Source organism: Drosophila nasuta, chromosome 3 (assembly GCF_023558535.2).
Source record: "Drosophila nasuta strain 15112-1781.00 chromosome 3, ASM2355853v1, whole genome shotgun sequence".
NCBI classification, from domain to species: Eukaryota; Metazoa; Arthropoda; class Insecta; order Diptera; family Drosophilidae; genus Drosophila; species Drosophila nasuta.
Window position 1 is genome coordinate 48,633,593 of NC_083457.1, and position 19,698 is coordinate 48,653,290.

A 19,698-nucleotide genomic window follows, 5' to 3' on the forward strand; every position below is an offset into this window, starting at 1 on the left:
GCGTTTTCTTAAAATGTTTATAAAAATAGCAATTTATTTTTATGTGTATGTATTATGGATACTTTGTTCGAACTGACCTTGCGGCTAGTCAAAAGTTTTGTGTAAAATTATTGCTACAAAATGTTAATGCGCTGTTACTAAATACTTTGATTTACATCGATTGACGATTTGATGACCGTCTTCTTAAGCCTGAGGCGATGTACGACGATTGCCTGCAAAATATTTTGAGTTAAATGATTGATTATGGATACTTTGTATATTGTTTATTACCTTTCTCCTTGTGCTTGCGCTCTTTGGTGGAGCGAACACCTCCAGATGTCTGCCTCTCTCCACCAGACTTGCATTTCTTATTCATAACGCGCACCGGCTTGCAATTAGGCTGTGGACTGCCGTCTTCGGATGGCTTCAGTTTGTCCTCGCGAGTGATCTCTCCAGCAATGCATTCCGACCAGGGGCTCTTCTCGTAGCGACAAGCTGAAAAAGTAATAGCAAAATAAACGACTTATGTAAAATAAATGTTAACTTTACTGTACAAATTGGTGCTGTTAGAGATATGTTAATGAATCTTGTTAGCAGAAACAAAGATCTGACTGAAGTGATTATTTGTGAAGATAGTTGCTGTTTAAGTAAGTGATTGATAAGAATTTTGTTACTAAAGCTACTGATATTATTTTATAGATTTATGTTATGTTTATTTCAAAAATGGAAAATGCCGAACATGAATTTTAAATCAAACTTAATTGTACAGAATTCAGACTGCTGCTATCTCTAAAAAAAAGCTGTTGGTAACAGGCTAATCAATGTTTTAACAGTATCTTAAATCACACTTAAATGAAGAATGTTTCCAGAAGAAGAAGTCAGTTAACGTTGATAAAGTGCAATTAGCAAAGAAGTTTATAGTTATTCTGTTAACAACCCATCGTAGAGATAAGCTGGAAAAGTAATAGCAAACTAATGGACTTATGTTAAAGAAATGTTAGCTTAACTGTGTACATTGTGGCTGTTAAAAATATGTTAAGGAATCCTTTTAAACGAAATAAGAGTCTGATTGAATTGATCATAGTTTGATGAAGAAAAGACTTGTTGTTAAAGTAATTGATTGATAGAGAATTTATATTACTAAAGCTATTCATATCAACAACACAGTAATCCATTTATTTTATGCAAATCTTAAAATTGGAGAAATGATTTAAATGAATCCTAAATAATTGAAATGCTCAATAAAGAGCATTTTATCTATGTTATCTATGACAATATACAAAAAAAGCTTTCTTTTATATCACACTTAAATGAAGAATGTTTCCCGAAGAAATGATTTAACTTTGATGATGTATAATCAGCAAAGAAGTTTAATAGCGATTTACATGTTAAGTCAATGTTAATTTTCTGAGAGCATCCGTTAACCAAATACAAAAATCAAGGAGGCCCAATTCAATAATGTTATATGGTATGTTAATGCCTTGAGTATGCAACTTAATCAAGGCAAATGCTAATCCGAAACCGACAGTTTCGTATGCTTAAGTATCGCTTTGACTTACCCTTCTTGCAGGCCTTCTGCATGGTTCGAGTGGGCAGACAGTTGGATTCGCCCTTCTTCAGCGATAGAGTACGCGTGCGCATATTGGTCTTGGCATCACATTCCGTCCATGAGCTCTTCGTATAGCGACAGGTCGGTCCTGCGAATGAGATATATATGCCAAACACATACGAATTGTGTATGAAGTTATTATTTGTTATTCAAAGTAAATGCGACGGCAAAAGAGAGCATCGAAGCGGGCAAAGATAAAGTAGGTAAAGCTTGAAGGATGTCAGTAAACCTTTTTTAAAATGTAAGAAAATTGTTTTAGCTATTTGTTGTGGATATCGTGCTTGATGTCCTACATCTCATTGTCTGACCATTTCCTTTCGCATAATGCCCAATTTCGCAATATCCACAGTCGACAACAGACTGTGTGTGCTGCCCACAAAGATGCCTAATTTAGTATGCGACCGCACAGTGAATGAGTGTGTGTGTGTGTGTGTGCCAGGGTGTGTGTGTGTGTGTGTGTGTGTGTGTGTGTTAATGTAAAACCTCTGTTAAGTTAGTCGTTTGTATGCGTCACTTGCCTTGGGCGCCAACTACCTTTTGAGGATTTGTAGCCGGAAATAATAAGGACCATTCAACGTATTCAACATACACTAAAAGTATACACACACATGTACGTATCCTTGTATCCTTCTGTATCCTGTCTACAGTACATGTGTATTTTATATTAAAAGCATGAATTTAAATGCCAAAGCAGTTTAGATATTTGGGCCAATTTTGAGTAGGGTATTTCGTATGCTTGTCGACTTTGCTCCCGCTCTCTCTCTCTATTCAGACGCTGTTTTGCCTTAATTATAACTGATAAATCTTCATTCCACAGTTGTTTATTAGCCTATTTTGAGTTATGATTTAGTTACCCGGCCTCCAACTTGAGTGTAAATCACATACAAATATTAGCTCAAATATATTTTCGAAATGCCATTTGCCCCTAAAAGTATGCCACATATTTTTTAGCGCTCACCCTTTTCGGTTGCCTTCTTGGCTCCTGATCTTTTGCCTGTGCGATGCTGATGCTCCCGTTGCGCATGCTGCACGGACAGTTGTCGCTGCTGTTTGCCATTGTTGTGGTGTCCCTGTTGCTGCTGTTGTTGTTGCTGTTGCTGTTGCTGTTCCTCTCCATTGAGCTGGGCGGATTTCTTATAGCCACTGCGACGACCAGAGCCTCCGGCATGCTGCATCTGATGCTGTGCTTTATTTGATTTCTTATTATTGTTCTTCACACGCTTGTTCTGACCACCACCAACACCACCGCCCACAGTTGACCCACTCACGGGCAGAGCGGATGGTGCAGCTGCTGCTTCCTCGGGCAATGCTTCGCGAGCTGGACGAACATGCACCTCACCCGAATGGGTCTCCATAACCAAGTGGGCACCGTGGGCGAGTTCGGTTAGTGCGAAGGCATGCTTTTTGCCATTGCCATTGCCATGATGACCATGGCCATAAATCAACGCTGGCATCAGCGCCAATGTGACCAGCACGAAATGGAGCAACGACGCCCGTGCGGGCGCGGATGTTATTAAGAGATTCATTTCAGCTGGTGCTGCTTGCTGCCTGGCTATGTGCTCTTCCTGCTCGCAGAGAATCACAAACGAAAATCTGAAATTAAAATGACAATGCAGATAATGAGTCGACGACCACAAAACGGTAGATAACCTCGTCCGCGAACACTGAGCTCTGCACTTTGTTACCTCAATGTATAAACCAGGCCAACGTGTGCCACTCGTTTTAAAGTGTTCCCTTCCCCAGAAATGAAGTGAGCATTTAAAGTGTCTCGTTCTACTAAATCACGTTGAGCGTACACAACTTTAAGTGAATCTTAAATCGATGTTTAAACTTACATTAGAGACGCGTTGCGGCCACAGTTTGTCTAGCAAATAATGTTTAAAAGCAACAGTTTTCAAATTCAAGTAAACATTTATTATGCACGCAATAATAACAGCGTGGAAGAGCGTGCTCAAATAACAAATACCTCGCACATTTCATTATGTATATTTTATTCATAAACATGCAAATAAGTATAATGGAATTGAGAGATGTTGTTCTAAGAACCAAGAGGGAATTTAAAGTTTATAATTCTTTTGATATCGTTAAGAAAATTTAAGTGTAGGGGTCGCAAAAAAATGCTTAACTAGAATTTCCATTTCAAATCCAATTACTTTGCAAGACAATTGTGTAAGAAGTGTGTAACTTTAAATTTAAGAATTAAATCTAACTTAAGGTTTTATTAAGTATAATCTTTGGATTGTTGACACAACATTTCAAGATCTATTCTAACATATTTGTAGAATTTATATTTGAAGCATTGGTCTTCACTTTTGGCTTTAAATATCTCCTTATCTAAAGTTATCTAAGAAAACTTCTGAAACTGAGTTTTAAGAATCTAAAGAGTCGATAATCTTGAATTAAGATTTTTTCACCAAAAATATATTGTTTAAAGTTAAAATATTCTTGTGGTAACTTTTTAATCTTAAAATGCAAACACAGCATACAAATCTTAAAATGATTTAAGATTGTTTGAGTCCAAATTCTTTTTTCTTTGTTCTTTTTAAGATCGAAAAAATCTTGATTTAAGATTTTATCAATATAGATTTTTTCTCTGTGTAAAGTTCTGAATTTATAATAAAACTTTGACATTTAACAATATTTAACACCGACTGAAATAACTTTTTAAAAACTTATATACGAAGCTCTGTTCTTTACTTGGGCTATTTTAATGTTGTTGTCAAATACTGCTTTATATAGATTAGAAAACTTTGCTGTATATACTGTATGTGCTTATTAATGAAATATGAAAATGATTTAACAGCAATCTCATAATTTCGCAATTTCGAAAGCGGAAATTTCATTCATCACATTTTAACAAACTTTTCCCAACTCATAAATCTATCCACTTCCGTCTTTATTAAGTTCCAATTGATTAAAATTAAATACAAAAATCTTTTGCCATAATTTAATAATTACCAAATCCATAAATACAGCAAAGTTTTGACTATAAACTTAGGACCTCGTATATATTTTGTGCAAGTTGCCAGAGTCGACATTCAATTTGGACTAATTGCTTTGCTTTATTTGCAACTTTGTGAAATTAAAAGTCAACCGAGCAGCTACTTGAAAAGGCAACAGCAACAGCAAACTTTAAGCCTGGCCATTTAGATTGCAAGTTTACTACCGCAACTGCTGTTGCTATTACTTTTGCTGTTGTTGTTGCTGATGGCATTGCTGTTGCAATTGCTGTGATGCTGTGTTACTGTTCTACTGCTGTTGACCAGTGTTCTTACACTGTGCTACATAGAACGTGTTGTAATGTCTTTGAAATGAAAATTGTAAAATCTAATTGTATCAAATTGTTTCTGCCTCCGCTCAACTGCATTTTCCACAACTACTTCAAATCATTACTCTTGGCTTCTTCCATTTTTAGCTCTCTCTCTCTCTCTCTCTCTCTCTCTCTTTCTTTCTTTCTTTTGCACAATGATAGTGCCTCTCTTTCCAGCTGGTTGAGTATTGCAATTTCTTGCATTTAATTGTCATGAGTTGCTTCCGGCTGAGCCTCTCTGCGCCTGGCCGCACTGCAGTTGCCTGAAGGGACATCATGAAGCTCCTCTAGCAACTCTTTCTCGCTTCCTTCAGTCATTGCCCATTATACGTTGATACGTGTTGGCAGCTGGCACTTGTGTTAGTTATGCAATTTCGAAGTTGCAGCTAGAAAATTGCTGGATTTGTAAATAGTTTTGATCAAGTCGGCAAATTGGTTTGCTGCAAAAACCCCACAAAACCTGCGCAGCAAATTTTTTAATTAATCCCTTGGAGTTTTTCACAGTCGTAAATTTAGTTGCGGAGCAAGTGAGAAAGCTACAGTCGAGTGTGCTCGACTGTGAGATACCCGGTATACATTTTAATTAAAACCAAAACAGTGTGGTAATAGTTTGAAAAAATGCAGACCAAAATACTACAAATATACCAAAGTCTACTGTGAAACACCATCTACCCATAGCGAATAAAAGCAAAGCAGTGAGGTATTATTTTTAAAATATACCAAATGCCGCAAGAAATACTAAAAATATACCAAATACTACTGTAACTAAACATATCAAAGTATTATACCTATAGGTATAATTTGGTATATTGTTATAGTACTACATTCGAAATAGATTGTCAGATAACACAGCTAAGACCCAAATGCAGTAGGCATAATTTGCTAAACAGAAGTATTTCTTAAATGTCTTCTATTTTTATCCGATCGCTATAAAATTCTCAGGAATCATAAATGCTCTAGTTATAATTGTATTTACCAAAATTCACAACTCTAGCTTCAAAATTACGCTTGTTATCCGATTTTTTATTGATTAGCAGGGGCGGGAGTGGGTGTGGCAAAAATTTGAAACAAACTTCATCGGCCTTTATACATAATAAATGCTGTCCAAGAAAATTATGGCTCTATTTCTTATAGTCTCTGAGATCTATGTGTTCATACGGACGGACAGACAGACAGACGGATATGGCTATATCGTCTCCGGCCTCTACTTTTTAGGGTCGGACATGCCTCCTTCTGCCTGTTACATACATTTTCTGCCGACACAAAGTTATAAGACCCTTCTACCCTATATGGGTAGCGGCAATAAAAAAGTGCGCTGCAATTCGCATGCACTTCATTTTGGGGCAACTGATCTCTAGGCTCAAACATAGACAGGCACTTGCAACAGCGGCGAACCTTTGTCTGCCACACACGCTTTAATTGCAATGGGAATGAGCGAGTGTGTGTGTGTGTGTGTGTGTGTGTGTGTGTGTGTGTGTGTGTGTGTGTGTGTGTGTGTGTGAGGCACGATATGCTGAACAACGTGCGGCGCATAAATTTGTCATTGCCATTGTGTGGCATTTGGCAGGCAGAAAGCCAGACCAGAAGCGGAGCAAACTGAAGCACAGCAGAGCGGACCAGAGACGACCATAACACTCCTAGTCCTCCTTGTCTGACAGTCGTAAAGGGGGCGTGGCAGGTTGTTGTTTTGGACAGCAACTACTTTTATTGTTTGATTGCTTTTCGTATAGCTTTTGTTTGATGCGGAGCAGATAACTTGGCCCAGCAGCCAAGCCCATGAATTCTGTGCCCACATATGCGACACCTTATATAGATTCACTCTGCCACTGACTTGTTGGTGTCTGCTGTCTGTGTGTCAGTGTGTGTGTGTGTGTGTGTGTGTGTGTGTGTGTGTGTGCTCTGGAACTGGCAGCTACACTCACATTTAATTGGTTTTTGCATTGCTATGGGCTATTGTCTCTGCTAATTCACGTGCAAGTCATCTGCCCCTAACTCTCTCAGTCTCTAACTCTCTTGGTTCCTGTTTGCTGTTTGTGACGTTATCGTTATCTGGGTTACGACAACAACGCCTCGCACAACGTACAACGTACAACGCACAACCATCTCCATCTCCATCCTGCAAGCCACTCAGTGCCACGCAATGAAAAGAGTTCTCAGTATTTGTGTGTGTGTTTACTCCGTAGTATTCCCTTCAATAAACAAACAAACATGAAGCTGCAACGTCAAGTCAACGTCAAGTTTGTGCCTTTATGATTTTTTGAATAAAATTTCAGGACACACAAACAAATATGCGTGTATTTGCAAAGAATTTAATTTGCATTTATTATAAATATCTGCGACAACACAAACACAAACAATTGTTGAGAATTTCGATCAAATTTGTGTTGGCAAGGATGCTGCAAAACTTTACTTGAAGGATTAGTGAAGCAAACTAATAAACAAAAGCTGCTTGAAAAGCAATTTAGCTATTTATGTTAAAAATTTTTTTAAGGACTACACAAAATGCCGCAACAGCAGCATAAATGAAGTACAATGAAAAGCTGCCCCAAAAAAAAAAAAAAAATTAACAGAGAAAAAAAACCAAATAAAGGCAAAAACTTACTTACAACAAACTAAGCAACAAACAACAACAAGGCACAAGAGCCACAAAACCTTTCAACAATATGTAGAACGAGCAGTACTTGCAACAAGCCAACAACGAGCAACCAACAGCAGCAACAGCAACAGCGGCAACAGCGGCAACCGGGAAGCAACTGGCAACTTGAACAAGCCGAAAACTAGTAGCAGCCATTTCACCTTTAAGTGGAAAACTTTTGCTTAGACCCCAAAAAGTAAAACAGCAAACAGAAAATAAGCAAAACAAAACATCAAAAAAGAACCCGAAACCGAAAACAACGCCAAATATAAAGAGGTAAGAGCAAGAAGAAGAGAGAGAGAGAAACCCCCAAAGCGGCGGCAACTTCTAAAAACTCCGTCTACCTGAAGATGAGAAGAGTTTTTATTTTTAATAAACAAGCTTAAAGTTCTCAAATATTAAGCATCGCATCTTGTTGATGCAGATGCTGTTTGTTGTTAATGTTCTTGTTAATGTTGTTGCTGATGTTGTTGCTGATGTTGATGTTGACCAGCCGCAAGTAATTCCACACCTTCTGGTCAGCTTCGGGTTGTTTTGACCCGGGAACGTCAAAGAGATTCGCAGTTATCTATTTAGCGATTAACAAGCGCGAATTAACTGCTTCAAATTGTCAATAATTTATTTTTTTGCAAAAATTATTTCAATAAAAGCATAAACATGTTACGCTTAATTAAGTTTATAAAAATATATGTTTAAATACCCTGCACGAGAGATGGGTGGAAGAGGGTGTAATATGAATGTAAAGGAAGAATGTACCATATATTTAAACTGTTTTCATTCTAAATAAAAACCTCAGAGGACAGATGTGAAAATAATAAGAAATGTTGTAAAAATAATGTTCTAATAACTACATTTGAATTTAAAACAGTTTTTAATATATGACACTATGAAATGGTAAATATTATTTTAAAAACGTTTTGATAATTCCTTTATCTTTTGATGCTGGGAATGACAACAAATTAATAACTATATAAAGTTAAGGAGACTAAAGAGATTCGAGGGAATAATGAACTTGAACTTGTATTAAAATAGTTACAGATATAACATTTTAGAAAATTGTAAAATGAACATTTTCAGGCTTTAGCTTTTAGTGCTAGGAATGAAAACCAATAAATAATTAATCAAGGTTTAAACGATTATATTTGTAATGAATGAAAATAAAGTTGAAATACCTTTAATAACAAATAATAGTTTTAGAACCACAAATAATAATTCTGTTTTATTAGAAAATTGTCAATTTAATCTGTTTTGCACATCAATTATTCGAATTTTAGGCTCTTTAAGTTTATTTGTTTGTTTTCAATCACAGTCTAAATGTTTAGGCTTATACATTTGTATATATCTATAACTATTTTTAATCCTTATGGAATTATTTATTATTATTACTATTTCCATATTTATTTTTACCTCATTCTTTAGTATCCTATTCCTTAAACTTCACTTATTTATTTATTTTCATTTCGAGCAATAAAAGTTAAGGCTTATAGTTTGAGTAATAAATAATTTCTCTGCAACCGAAAATGGTTTTAATTACATCATATTAGAAAATTGCTCAGAATGAAATCAAATGAATAACCAAATCAAGCTAAAGAGACTAAAATACAAATGAATGGTGTGCAAATAAAGTTAAAATAGTTAAAGTAATAAGTAATTTAGCTAAAACCAAAAATGGTGTTAATTACATCATATTAGAAAATTGCCAAATTAAACAAAACATTTCTGAGCTTTAACTTCTCCAGCAATAAAAACTAATAAATAACTATATAAAGTTTTTGAAGGCTCGTTTACCCTTCTCAAAAGCTACTAACGAGCATTCTCATCAACTCACTCACTCGCTCGTTCTCTCATCCAATCGCCACATCTCGTAAAGCACTTGAAGTGAAATGAATTTTATCTAGGCTATCTGGGCAACGAGTAAACTCCATCACTTCTTCGCTCTTCACATTCAACTGTCCAGTTTGTGTTACACACAACAACAGAAAATGAAATAGCAACACCAGAAAAAAACTGTTGCATACTAACAGGCGCCTGTCAGACCCCCTCCCTCGGGCCATGCCATGTGTGCAAATACGTTGAACCCAACTTAAATCGTGACGGCTGTCCCATGAAATGTTAAATGAAATTAATGCTTGATACGCAATTTCAATTAAAATGCCCAACACACACACAAAGACACACACACATACATACGGTGTTACACATGCACAATTCACACCATAAATAAAGTCAGTGAAAGTCTGGGAAAAAAGACACCCAAACACCGTTCCGATTAAATCGGCCACAGCCCATTGAAGCATTCACGAAACTGATGTTAATTGTAATTGTAAGTTGGGTTCACAGACGAACAGTTCAGTCATTCGATCCAATTGAATGTTTTGTTCGAGATACTCACAAAAGTCAATTAGCAGCGTGTGTGAAATGCAATGAAAGAGCAAATATTAAATAAATATACAACTAACTTTTTGCGAGCCTTTTAACTTTAAATCATATTACTAATAACATCACGTAGTATTAGGCTAATTGATGTTTGCATACAATGCACACGCAATTGGCTTTATCAGCATGTCTGCGCATCAATAATGCCCCGGCTAATGAATACAATTTCGAAATATATATAAAAATTTCAATTGGATCACATATGAACGCATATTTAAATCAACAAACATTAAACACAATAACAACAACAAGAACTACATACAACAAAACAAACATAAATAAAAGCACCGCCATGTGTGCGCATTAATTTGGACAATTCCAAATAAAATTGAGACCGTTCCAAAAACACAAAATCAAATAAAACACGAAAAATAGATTTTAATATGCCGAAGCTGAAATGCTCTAGCGGAAGTTTATGCTAGATTTATGAGCAAGATTAATGTTGTGGTTTAATTTAACATTTTATAATTTAATGGCAAGATTTTATACTTTATTATTACTTCTTTTAATTCGACATACATTTGAAGCTGGCTTCCTCTTAAGAGTTCAAGTATCACATAATATACATGAAGCGACTCTTTTTTATTCATTAGTTGATATTTGAGTCGATTATTTTTATAGTTTAATTTAATATTTATGAATTTTGTGACAATATTCTTAACTTTATTATTATTTCTATTGTTTCGTTATAGATGTTAAACTTTCCTCCTTTGAATAACTCATTCAACAACCTTTCACTAAAGATCGGCTCACTTAATCTTTACATAATAAAACGACTCAATTTAATGACTTCATGAAATGGTAGTCTTAAGGTCTAATTAAAAACTTGAGAGTTGAATGCCAAGACTCTAATTCAATTATTTCGTCATAGACTTGAAACTTCCTTGCGTTGAAGAACTTATTCATTAAAGATCGCATCACACAATCTCCATAATCTTCATCATTCACTGCTTGATATACGAAACAATAAGTTTGTTAGGTTTAACTTAAAGATTGAGAATTGAATACCAAGATTTTATACTTTATTATTACTTCAATTATTTCGTCATAGATTTGAAACTAAGCTCAAGCTCTCAACAAAGATTACATTTCATAATCTTCATAAAGCGACTCTTCTTCATTCAGTACATGATATACGACACAATAAGTTATAACGTTTAACTTCAAATTTAAGAATTGAATGCCAAGATTCTATACTTTATTATTACTTCAATTATTTCGTCATAGATCTGAAAATTACTTCCCTTCCAGAGCTCATTCAACAAGCTTCCCTCGAAGATCGCTTCACATACGAGTAATCTGCATAAATTTACGCTTCTTCATTCACTGCAGTGCCTGACACAATTAAAATGCCCATCGGCAAGAGTATCAACCGAGCATTGGGGAAATGTTTTAAATCCGAGAAATCATGCAGTATCTGACATTTTCATGCCGCACGTTGCAGCAACATCTGGCGAGCATGTGAAGCTGCCAGAGCATTTTGCTTTCGTTCGTTTCATTTCAAAGGCAATAATTGAGATAATTTATGGGTAAGTTGACTGCTGTAAAATTGCCCTGGACTGTCTGACTGACTGCATTCAAAATCCAGCATAGTTGTGCTCTATAAGAACTCCCGGCTTTGGCATTCAACAAGAACTGAAGAACTGAAGAAGTGTTGGCAGGCGTAACGGCAATTCCACTGAATAAATTATTCAAAAGCATTGCAGCAATGCATTTTGCATCTCTCTTCTCTGGTATTTTTTTGTCAAGTTTCGAGACATGTGTGAATGCAATTGAGGTCTGGGTCTGGGTCTGGATCTGAGTCTGTTAAAGAACGGATATATCTTTCATTAGTGCCAGCAATTGCAATTGGTTTGCTTCACTTAACTAATTGACGCCTGGACGTGGTTCAAGGCGAACTCGAAAGCAACGCAATACAAGAGGAAAGTCAAAGGCAAAGGCAAAGAGCACCCAAAGCGAATGTATCAAAAACAATAACAACTTATAATGCAATAAATAATTGAGTGAACATGGGAGCAAAGCACAACAACAACAACTGCTGCTGCCCAGTTTTCCAGTTCTCAGTTCTCAATTCTCAATTCGCAGTTCCCAGTTGGAAAACTAATTCTGCCTCTGTTGCTTGTTTCCTTTGGGTTGCACCTGGACAGCGCCGAGCGTCACGTAGCTGCCCCTGGACAGCATCACGTAGACGCTTTGCTTGCACAAATTGTGCAAAAATATTTTGCTTTGATTCCGTAAAAGGAATTCAGCAAGAAAGCAAGTTGCAGAACTCCCAGCATTTGACTATTTGACCTATTCGCTGTGAGATTCAGTTGAATAAGGATGGAAACATGGAAGTGAAAATATGAAATACACTCGAGCACCCAAAAAGCAAGTTATTTATGGATTTTATTATTCAAGTATAACACGTCGCAGACGATATGCAATTTAAAACAATTGAAAAGGTGACAAACTCGAGCAAAGTCTGCTGGACTAAGAGATATGCTAAGGTGTGACTCAAAATTTCTAAAATGTTTTGTACTATCTTTATGAAATTCTCAAAAGTTCTTTAAAATCATATTTAATGATGAAATATTAAACGTAGACTAAAAAATATGCCAAGGCCTGGCTTTGCTATTCTCAAAGTTAAGAAAATATTGACTATATATTTTTGAAATTTTTAGAAGTTATTTAAAATCATATATAATCATAATATATTAAACATGAATTAAGAAATGTGCTGCAAAGTTTACAAAATTTTTGTTGACTTTCCTTATGAAATTCTCGGAACATATTTAAAATCATATTTAATGATGACATATAAAAAATGTTCTTTGCTTTCTTAAAGTTAAGGAATTGTTGTTGACTATATTTATGAAATTTTAAGAATTTATTCAAACTAATAGTTAATGAAGATATATGAACTAAAAAATATGCCTAGGTGTGACTTTGGGAATCTTCATGAGAGTTTCAAAAATTGCTTAAAATAATATTTAATGAAGCATTGTATATTGAGTCTTATGCTCTTTGTCTGATATTTATAAATTCTGCTGAACTAAAGATATGCTACTTCAACATTCTGAAAATTAAGAAAATGTTATTGACTATATTAATGATATTATAAGTTCTGCTACTCTTGGTTTAATCCTTTTCAAATTTTCAGAACCTATTAAAAATAATTTTAAATATTTATATATTAAATACTAAACGCATAGTGTGTTTACCATATTTTGTAAATTTTATTTTACTATCTTCAAGAAATATACACACTTCGCTTAAAAACAATATTTAATATTGATTATGCTCATTCTCAGCTATTTATAAATTCTTTTTGATAATTTCAGAAACGAGATAAATAGACCGGAAGTAATTTATCAAATTTTTATCTTCCTCTGTGCTGTGTCAATAAAAAATAAATAAACACTCTTCCTTGTGTTCCATCATGCCCTTTATTTTCCTGTTTGTCACTGATTACAGAGTGTGCAAAGTGACACAAAAATAACTTGCATAGCTGTGCTCGATGAAATAAAATAAGTGAATCTTTTTGCCAAAGATATGACACTTCAAATTGACAATCAGCAGCAAAGAATTTTACGCAATAAAATGAAATTATTCTGCATTTGTATGTTGTGGTTGAGGATGAGGTTGGAAGTGTTTCCTCACTGAGTTTTCATTCCTCCACCCATCGAAGTTCGATAACCTCTGCCGAGTTAATTTTCGAGTTCATTTGATGGAAGATTGAATTACTTTATATAAGTATTTTGTGTGTGACTTATATTGCTGTCAAGCAAGCAGGCGAGTGAAATTTGTTTTACTTTTGCATTTTAAATATTTGTTTACCTTAGCTAGCTGATTGATTGATTTTTCCGCCTTTCGCAGTATATGTTATATGGTGGTATATTGTACCTGCTCTTATCCGAGTCGCATTCAACCGTGGTTTCATTCCTTTGCTTCTTTTCTTTATATTCTTTATTTATTTATTTTTTTTTATATTTTTTTCGCGCATATTGAACAACCCCATCAACTTATTTACGCTCTGTGATTTCTGTGTACAGTTGTGTTGGGTTCAGTAAACACGACTTGGCACAAAGAAAACAATTGTGCGGCAGACCCCCCAAAATAAAAAATAAAGTGTTTTCTTAAATGCCTTAAGTTAGTGCAAATCGAAGACGAGCTTCGAGAATGTTTTCCTATAGGCTTTGCAAATATAAAAACGAAATCTCGCCATATAACAAAAAATAATGTTAAATTCGTCGTTTCAAATAAAGAAGCAAGACAGTTGCTTAAATTGTGATAATATATAGACGAGCTTAGAAACTCTATTTTCTACAGACTACATAAAAAAAAGATGACAATTTTCTTGAATCATGATGACATCAATACTGAAAATTGTTCTTTTAAGAAATAAGAAGTATATTTTTGAATTTTGACAGCTTTTGATTTTAAATCAAGATTGAAGATGGAAATCTTGTGTGAATTTTAAACTATGATAAAAGATTGAAATCTTGTTGCCAGAATTGCGAATCTGTAATTCCTTTTTTAATACTTTATTTATTATGATTGAGAATTTCTCAAACTCAAGATATCAATTCCTGTTTATTGAGCGTCTCTATATAATATATATATATAAATGTAGAAAAATGGATGTTAAAATTGAATAAATACCTTTAATTAAAATAATATAAAATGAAAATTGCTAATATATTTAAACGAGGATTTAGCCTATAAAATAAGATCTTTTAAATTCATTAAATTATTTTGGTAACATAAAAACAAAATCACTCAGTCTGACTTAAGATTTTGTTTCTTTTTTCTAGAAAGTGTTTACATGCACTCCATGAATTTTCATATTCATTGTTGATGGATTAAGGATTATAGATTTCAACTAAAAAATAAATTACCAATTAAAGTAGTTTATGATATAAAATGTGATCTTTTAAATAACATATATTAAATTGTTGCAAATACAAAGAAATATGAATATAAATATTGAAGATATTGAAGTTATTTTTTATACCATTAAGCGAATTAAAATAAAATAGAATTTATGTATATAAATGTCTCGTATAAAATTTCTTAAATCGTTGTGATGTCACGACAAGCTAAGCAAGTCTTAGATCTTCCGCACTATGCAAATATAAATATGGAACCAGCCTATGCATATTATGTTGGCCTAGAATTACACTCACACACACATACACATACACAGACTGAAGGCTGGCTTGAGGGCGTGTCGCCGCCCCGCTTGTATGCAGCTAACCAAGTTGTGTAGTGCCATTGTTTACTCGGTCCAAGCCCGCAGCCCGTCTTTTTTTTCGGCGAAACTATTTGTGGTCACAGAACAATTGAAAATTCACAAAGGATAGGCAAAAGAACGCTTGTGTTTTGGCAATATCCTGGCAGAAAAGTCTGAGAGAGAGTGAGTGAGTGAGTGAGAGCGAGATGTAGAGAACAAAACCGAGTACTATGTACATTCTTTAGCGACAATACTATACACAACACTATGCACATAAGTATTGTGCCTTTTAGCCAGCAGCTTCAGCAGCAACAACAACAGCAGGTCCTGACCCACTCATATTACCAATTGGCTTAGCTGTTTGTTGTTTGCCCCCGCCACACTTTTATTGTACTACCAGCTAAAAGCACAACACACACACACACACTCAGAGACCGCATAATATCCCTTCTCTATCTGCACACACATAAACACATGATATATGTGTATGCTCCCAAAAAAAAAAAGATGAAAAAAATAAAAGAGAAAAAATCACTTAAGCTTACCCGGATATTAAATTCAGCTAAACGTTTAAAGATTCCGCGTGAATTCACGTTGTATAAAAGTACGCTAAATGGGTAGCTAACTGTGTGCTCTGGGGTTATGGTTTTTTGTTATTTATACCCGTTAACCGTTGGGTAGAAGGGTACTATAACTGTATGTTACTGTTAAAAGGTACATCACTGACCCCATAAATACGATGTCCGTATGAAACCCTGGATCTCAGAGATCCAGCTTATTTTGTACTCTTTGGTATATTTTCAATGTAATAGTATAATATATATACCAAATATAGTGTGTAGTATATTTTAGTATTTATATTAATTCGGTATATTTTCAGAACAATACCGTATCAAGTATTTTTTTGGTATATTCGTATATTTTTGGTATATTTTCAGAATAATACCGCACTGTTTGTCTTTTACTAAAATATACGCTTTGAATATTATGTATATTCAATATATGTATATTTTATTTTTTTATATTTTAGTATATTTCATTAAATTTTGAATGTAATAGTACATCGATATACCAAATATAGCCCTTGGTATATAGTACATTAATTTAGTATATTTTCAGAATATTTCTACACTGTTTTACTTTTATTTAATATGGCTGGTATTTCACAGTCGAGCGTGATCGACTAAATTCGCTTTGAATACAAAAGTACATCGAAATACCAAAAAAAGCATTCGGCTTATTTTAGTATTTCATTGATATACATATTAATTTGGCATATTTCCACAAGAATACCGACCGCTCTGTTTTGTTATTATTCAATATGGGAACCGGGTGTCTCACAGTCGAGCACACTCGACTTTACCTTTCTTATTTGTTTTTTTTTTTCGGTGGATCTAATGCATTCGAGTGTAAACAACGCATTTACCTGTGTGTGTATGTGTGTGTGTAAAATGGCACACACTCTCGCTGTTGGCAACCCCATTAAGAGCAGAGCTTCATATCGTTGTTGAAACGACACAAATTTTCTTAGTGGCAAAACAGGTACGCAAAAAATTGTGGCAAGGTTGTGTGTGCCTAGCTGGCACCCTGTATATATGCGTTTCTTTTGTTTTCGCCACTCATGTTTCGAGGCAGCAGAAATTTGGGAAACCATACAATAGCCTACTTGTCCTTGCTTGACACACAAAGAGCAACTCAGGCTATCCCTCTCTCTCTCTCTCTGTCTTTATCTTTGGGTCTCTTTCTCACAAAAGACTCGTCGAAAAGTCAAGGGGCATTTAGGCGAAAAGACAAAGCGCCAGTTTCTTTCATTCACTTCACAGTTTCGCTCTTCACCAACTTTATATAACTTTTGAATTATACAAATAATGCGGAATATGAGCTAACGTGATCATATAAACGCGTACAATGGCATTGGCTTAAGTTTCAATCGAATGAAAGTGCAGAAAACACAATTTTTTTTTAGGTTTTGTTTTTTTGTTTTGGATTCAACACCAAAAACTGCAAACTCACTAGAAAAATAAAAGAAACTAAAAAAAAAAACATACACACAATGCGCGTGATAAAAAGTGTGTTTGAAACTCAAAGCAAAAGTTGAGCGAGAAAGAAAAGAAAATCGAGGCAAAACTTAAGATAAACAAGATTCTATGTGCAGCACAAATGAAACCAGTTACGGAATGGAATTGCGTCTTACAGTAGACTATGAGAGTCGATTGCATTGCATTGCAAACAGAAAAAAGAAACAATTGCAAAGAGATGAAGTTATTTGCGTGCATTGTTGCAACAACATGTTAATTAAGTGGCAGCCAAGTCGATGCGTCGTTGCCTGCATCAGATAAAGACATTATAAGCAAAATCCAAGATGTCGTTGCCGTCTAAGATGCAGTTGCATTTACAGTTGCAGTTGCAGTTGTCTGTCGTCTGTCGTCTGGTTTGCAACTTTCCCACACATCTGAATATCTGTCGCAATGCACTCGTGCACTTTTTAGCAGAGACTTTCACGTACAACCAAAATCTTGCCGTGACAGCCAAACAACCTGACAATCAAAACAACCCGACAACAAAACAACACACGAGCAACAACAACTACAACACCTGAACAACATCACAGCTTCACAGTCTGACAGACAGTTAAAGAGGCGTTGCTATGATTGCCAAACCACTTGGCAAATCTTTTCAACTGCATGTTATATGGATGTAGTTGATGCTATGGTAATTCGATTTGTTGACGTTCAAGTCGCAGTTGCGCGTTAAACAAGTCCACTGATTTATACTATGTTTAACCCTTTCCGCTAAAGATATCAGCCGAAGTGCGCTATAAAGATATTACTTTGCCTGCTCTTATATAGTGTGACGATAAGTTGTATACTAATAATATAAATATATCTGGCTTTGGGTTCACTGCAAGTTCACTAGTTAAAAATAAATGCGTATAGTAGGTTCTTATAAAGCAAACTGAGGAATTTGAAAGCAAATTTGTAGATAAGGAAGTTGTTCTAACATAAGAATATTCACCCGTTACTCGTAACTATCCTTAATCGGATCAATTAAAAATACATCTATTTTAATTCATAATTTTTTGTAGATGCTTTCATTGTGACTTTTGCAATTAAGAACACATTTTCGAAGTATTCCATCTAAAATTTCCAATCTTAAGCAATAAACGATATCAAACTATATTAAAAAAATCATTTTTTTTCAGTAAATATACTTTTGAATTTAAAGGAACATATTCTTTAAGATCTGAAGCCAGAAAGAATCTCTAATTATATTAATAGTCATAATTTTTTCAGTAAATATGTATTGGTAGATTCTATTTGTGGATCCTATAATTTAAGGAAATTTATTCTGTGTATTCTTTCTAAAATTTAAGATATTGACCCAGATAGAAAATCGAATTAGATTAATAACAAACATTACCTTTCAGTAAATATGTTGGGACAGATTCTTTTTGTAAGGCCTTTGGAATTTAAGAAAATTTATTCAAGTACCCACAAATTTTGGATAATAAGCAATAAAGAATCTTAAATTAGATCAATCAAAATTGCTATATAACTTTTATGTTTTTTGTATATTAATATTTTTGAAAAGAATTTCTTAGAATAAATATATTGACAATATATTGCGGCAACGATCACGAGTGAATTTTGATTTCACATATTTCTTGAATCTTTTAAAAAATCGTATTCCGAATACTCTAAGGACCACTTATAAAACGATCTGCAAGTGTATTTCGCTTTCGGCATGCCAAATATTTGTAAATTCATTCTTGTGGTTTGTTTTTTTTCTGTATTCCTCAAATTCCGTAAAGAAACAGCTCAAATATCTTTGAAAGTTACCTTGTGCTTGTTGCTGGGCTGCAGAACGTGTTAACTGGCTACAGAGGGTAATCAACTTGATTTCAGTAGATTCGGTATTCGGTATTAGCTGGAATTTGCACTCAATGCCGCACTCGACCACAAAACACTCAGTCAAGGATTTGATTTTAAGCTGCGCGCGCACACAATGAAACTACACAGAATAAAGACACAAACACAAGCAGAAGAGACCTCAAGAAGGTGCTCTAAGGTTAATCCCTGAAAATGCGTCGATAATGAAAACTCAATTGCTGATAGAATTGTGAAATGCTTTGCTTTGCGTTTTCTTTTCTTCAATTTTTCTTCTTGTATTTTTTTTGCAGTTGAATACACACGCGTTTGCCCGCTGGCGCTGCCGATCGACACTGTCCAGAGCTCTGCGAGAACTGAGCGGTTGTGAGTGTGGTTGCTGGTGGCGCAGCAGCAGCAGCAGCAGACAGCAGCAGACAGAAAGCAAGCAACAAGCAACACTTGAAATACGAGAGGCAAGAAAATAACTCAGCTTGCGGCACACACACACAAACACACTCAATGCGCGCGTACACTGAGCGAAAATGCCAATTGAGTTTGCGTCGAGTTTTGTCGGTCATCGATATCGCGTTGCATCTATCTATGTTTGTTTTGGTTTTTGTTTTCTCGTTCAAGCTAATATATGAC

The 19,698-nt window shown here is 34.9% G+C and overlaps 1 protein-coding gene across 1 annotated transcript; it reads right to left on the reverse strand.

The window, feature by feature from the left end:
* Window positions 1-3: 3 nt before the first annotated feature.
* LOC132790044 (probable serine/threonine-protein kinase irlF) lies at window positions 4-19,418 on the reverse strand. Its single transcript, XM_060798466.1, has 5 exons — window positions 19,024-19,418; window positions 2,547-3,181; window positions 1,539-1,676; window positions 271-474; window positions 4-212 (listed from the first exon to the last, which is right to left on the reverse strand). Exons 2-5 carry the CDS (start codon window positions 3,112-3,114, stop codon window positions 184-186), a joined length of 939 nt encoding a protein of 312 aa, XP_060654449.1. The 5' UTR covers window positions 3,115-3,181; window positions 19,024-19,418; the 3' UTR covers window positions 4-183.
* Window positions 19,419-19,698: the final 280 nt, after the last annotated feature.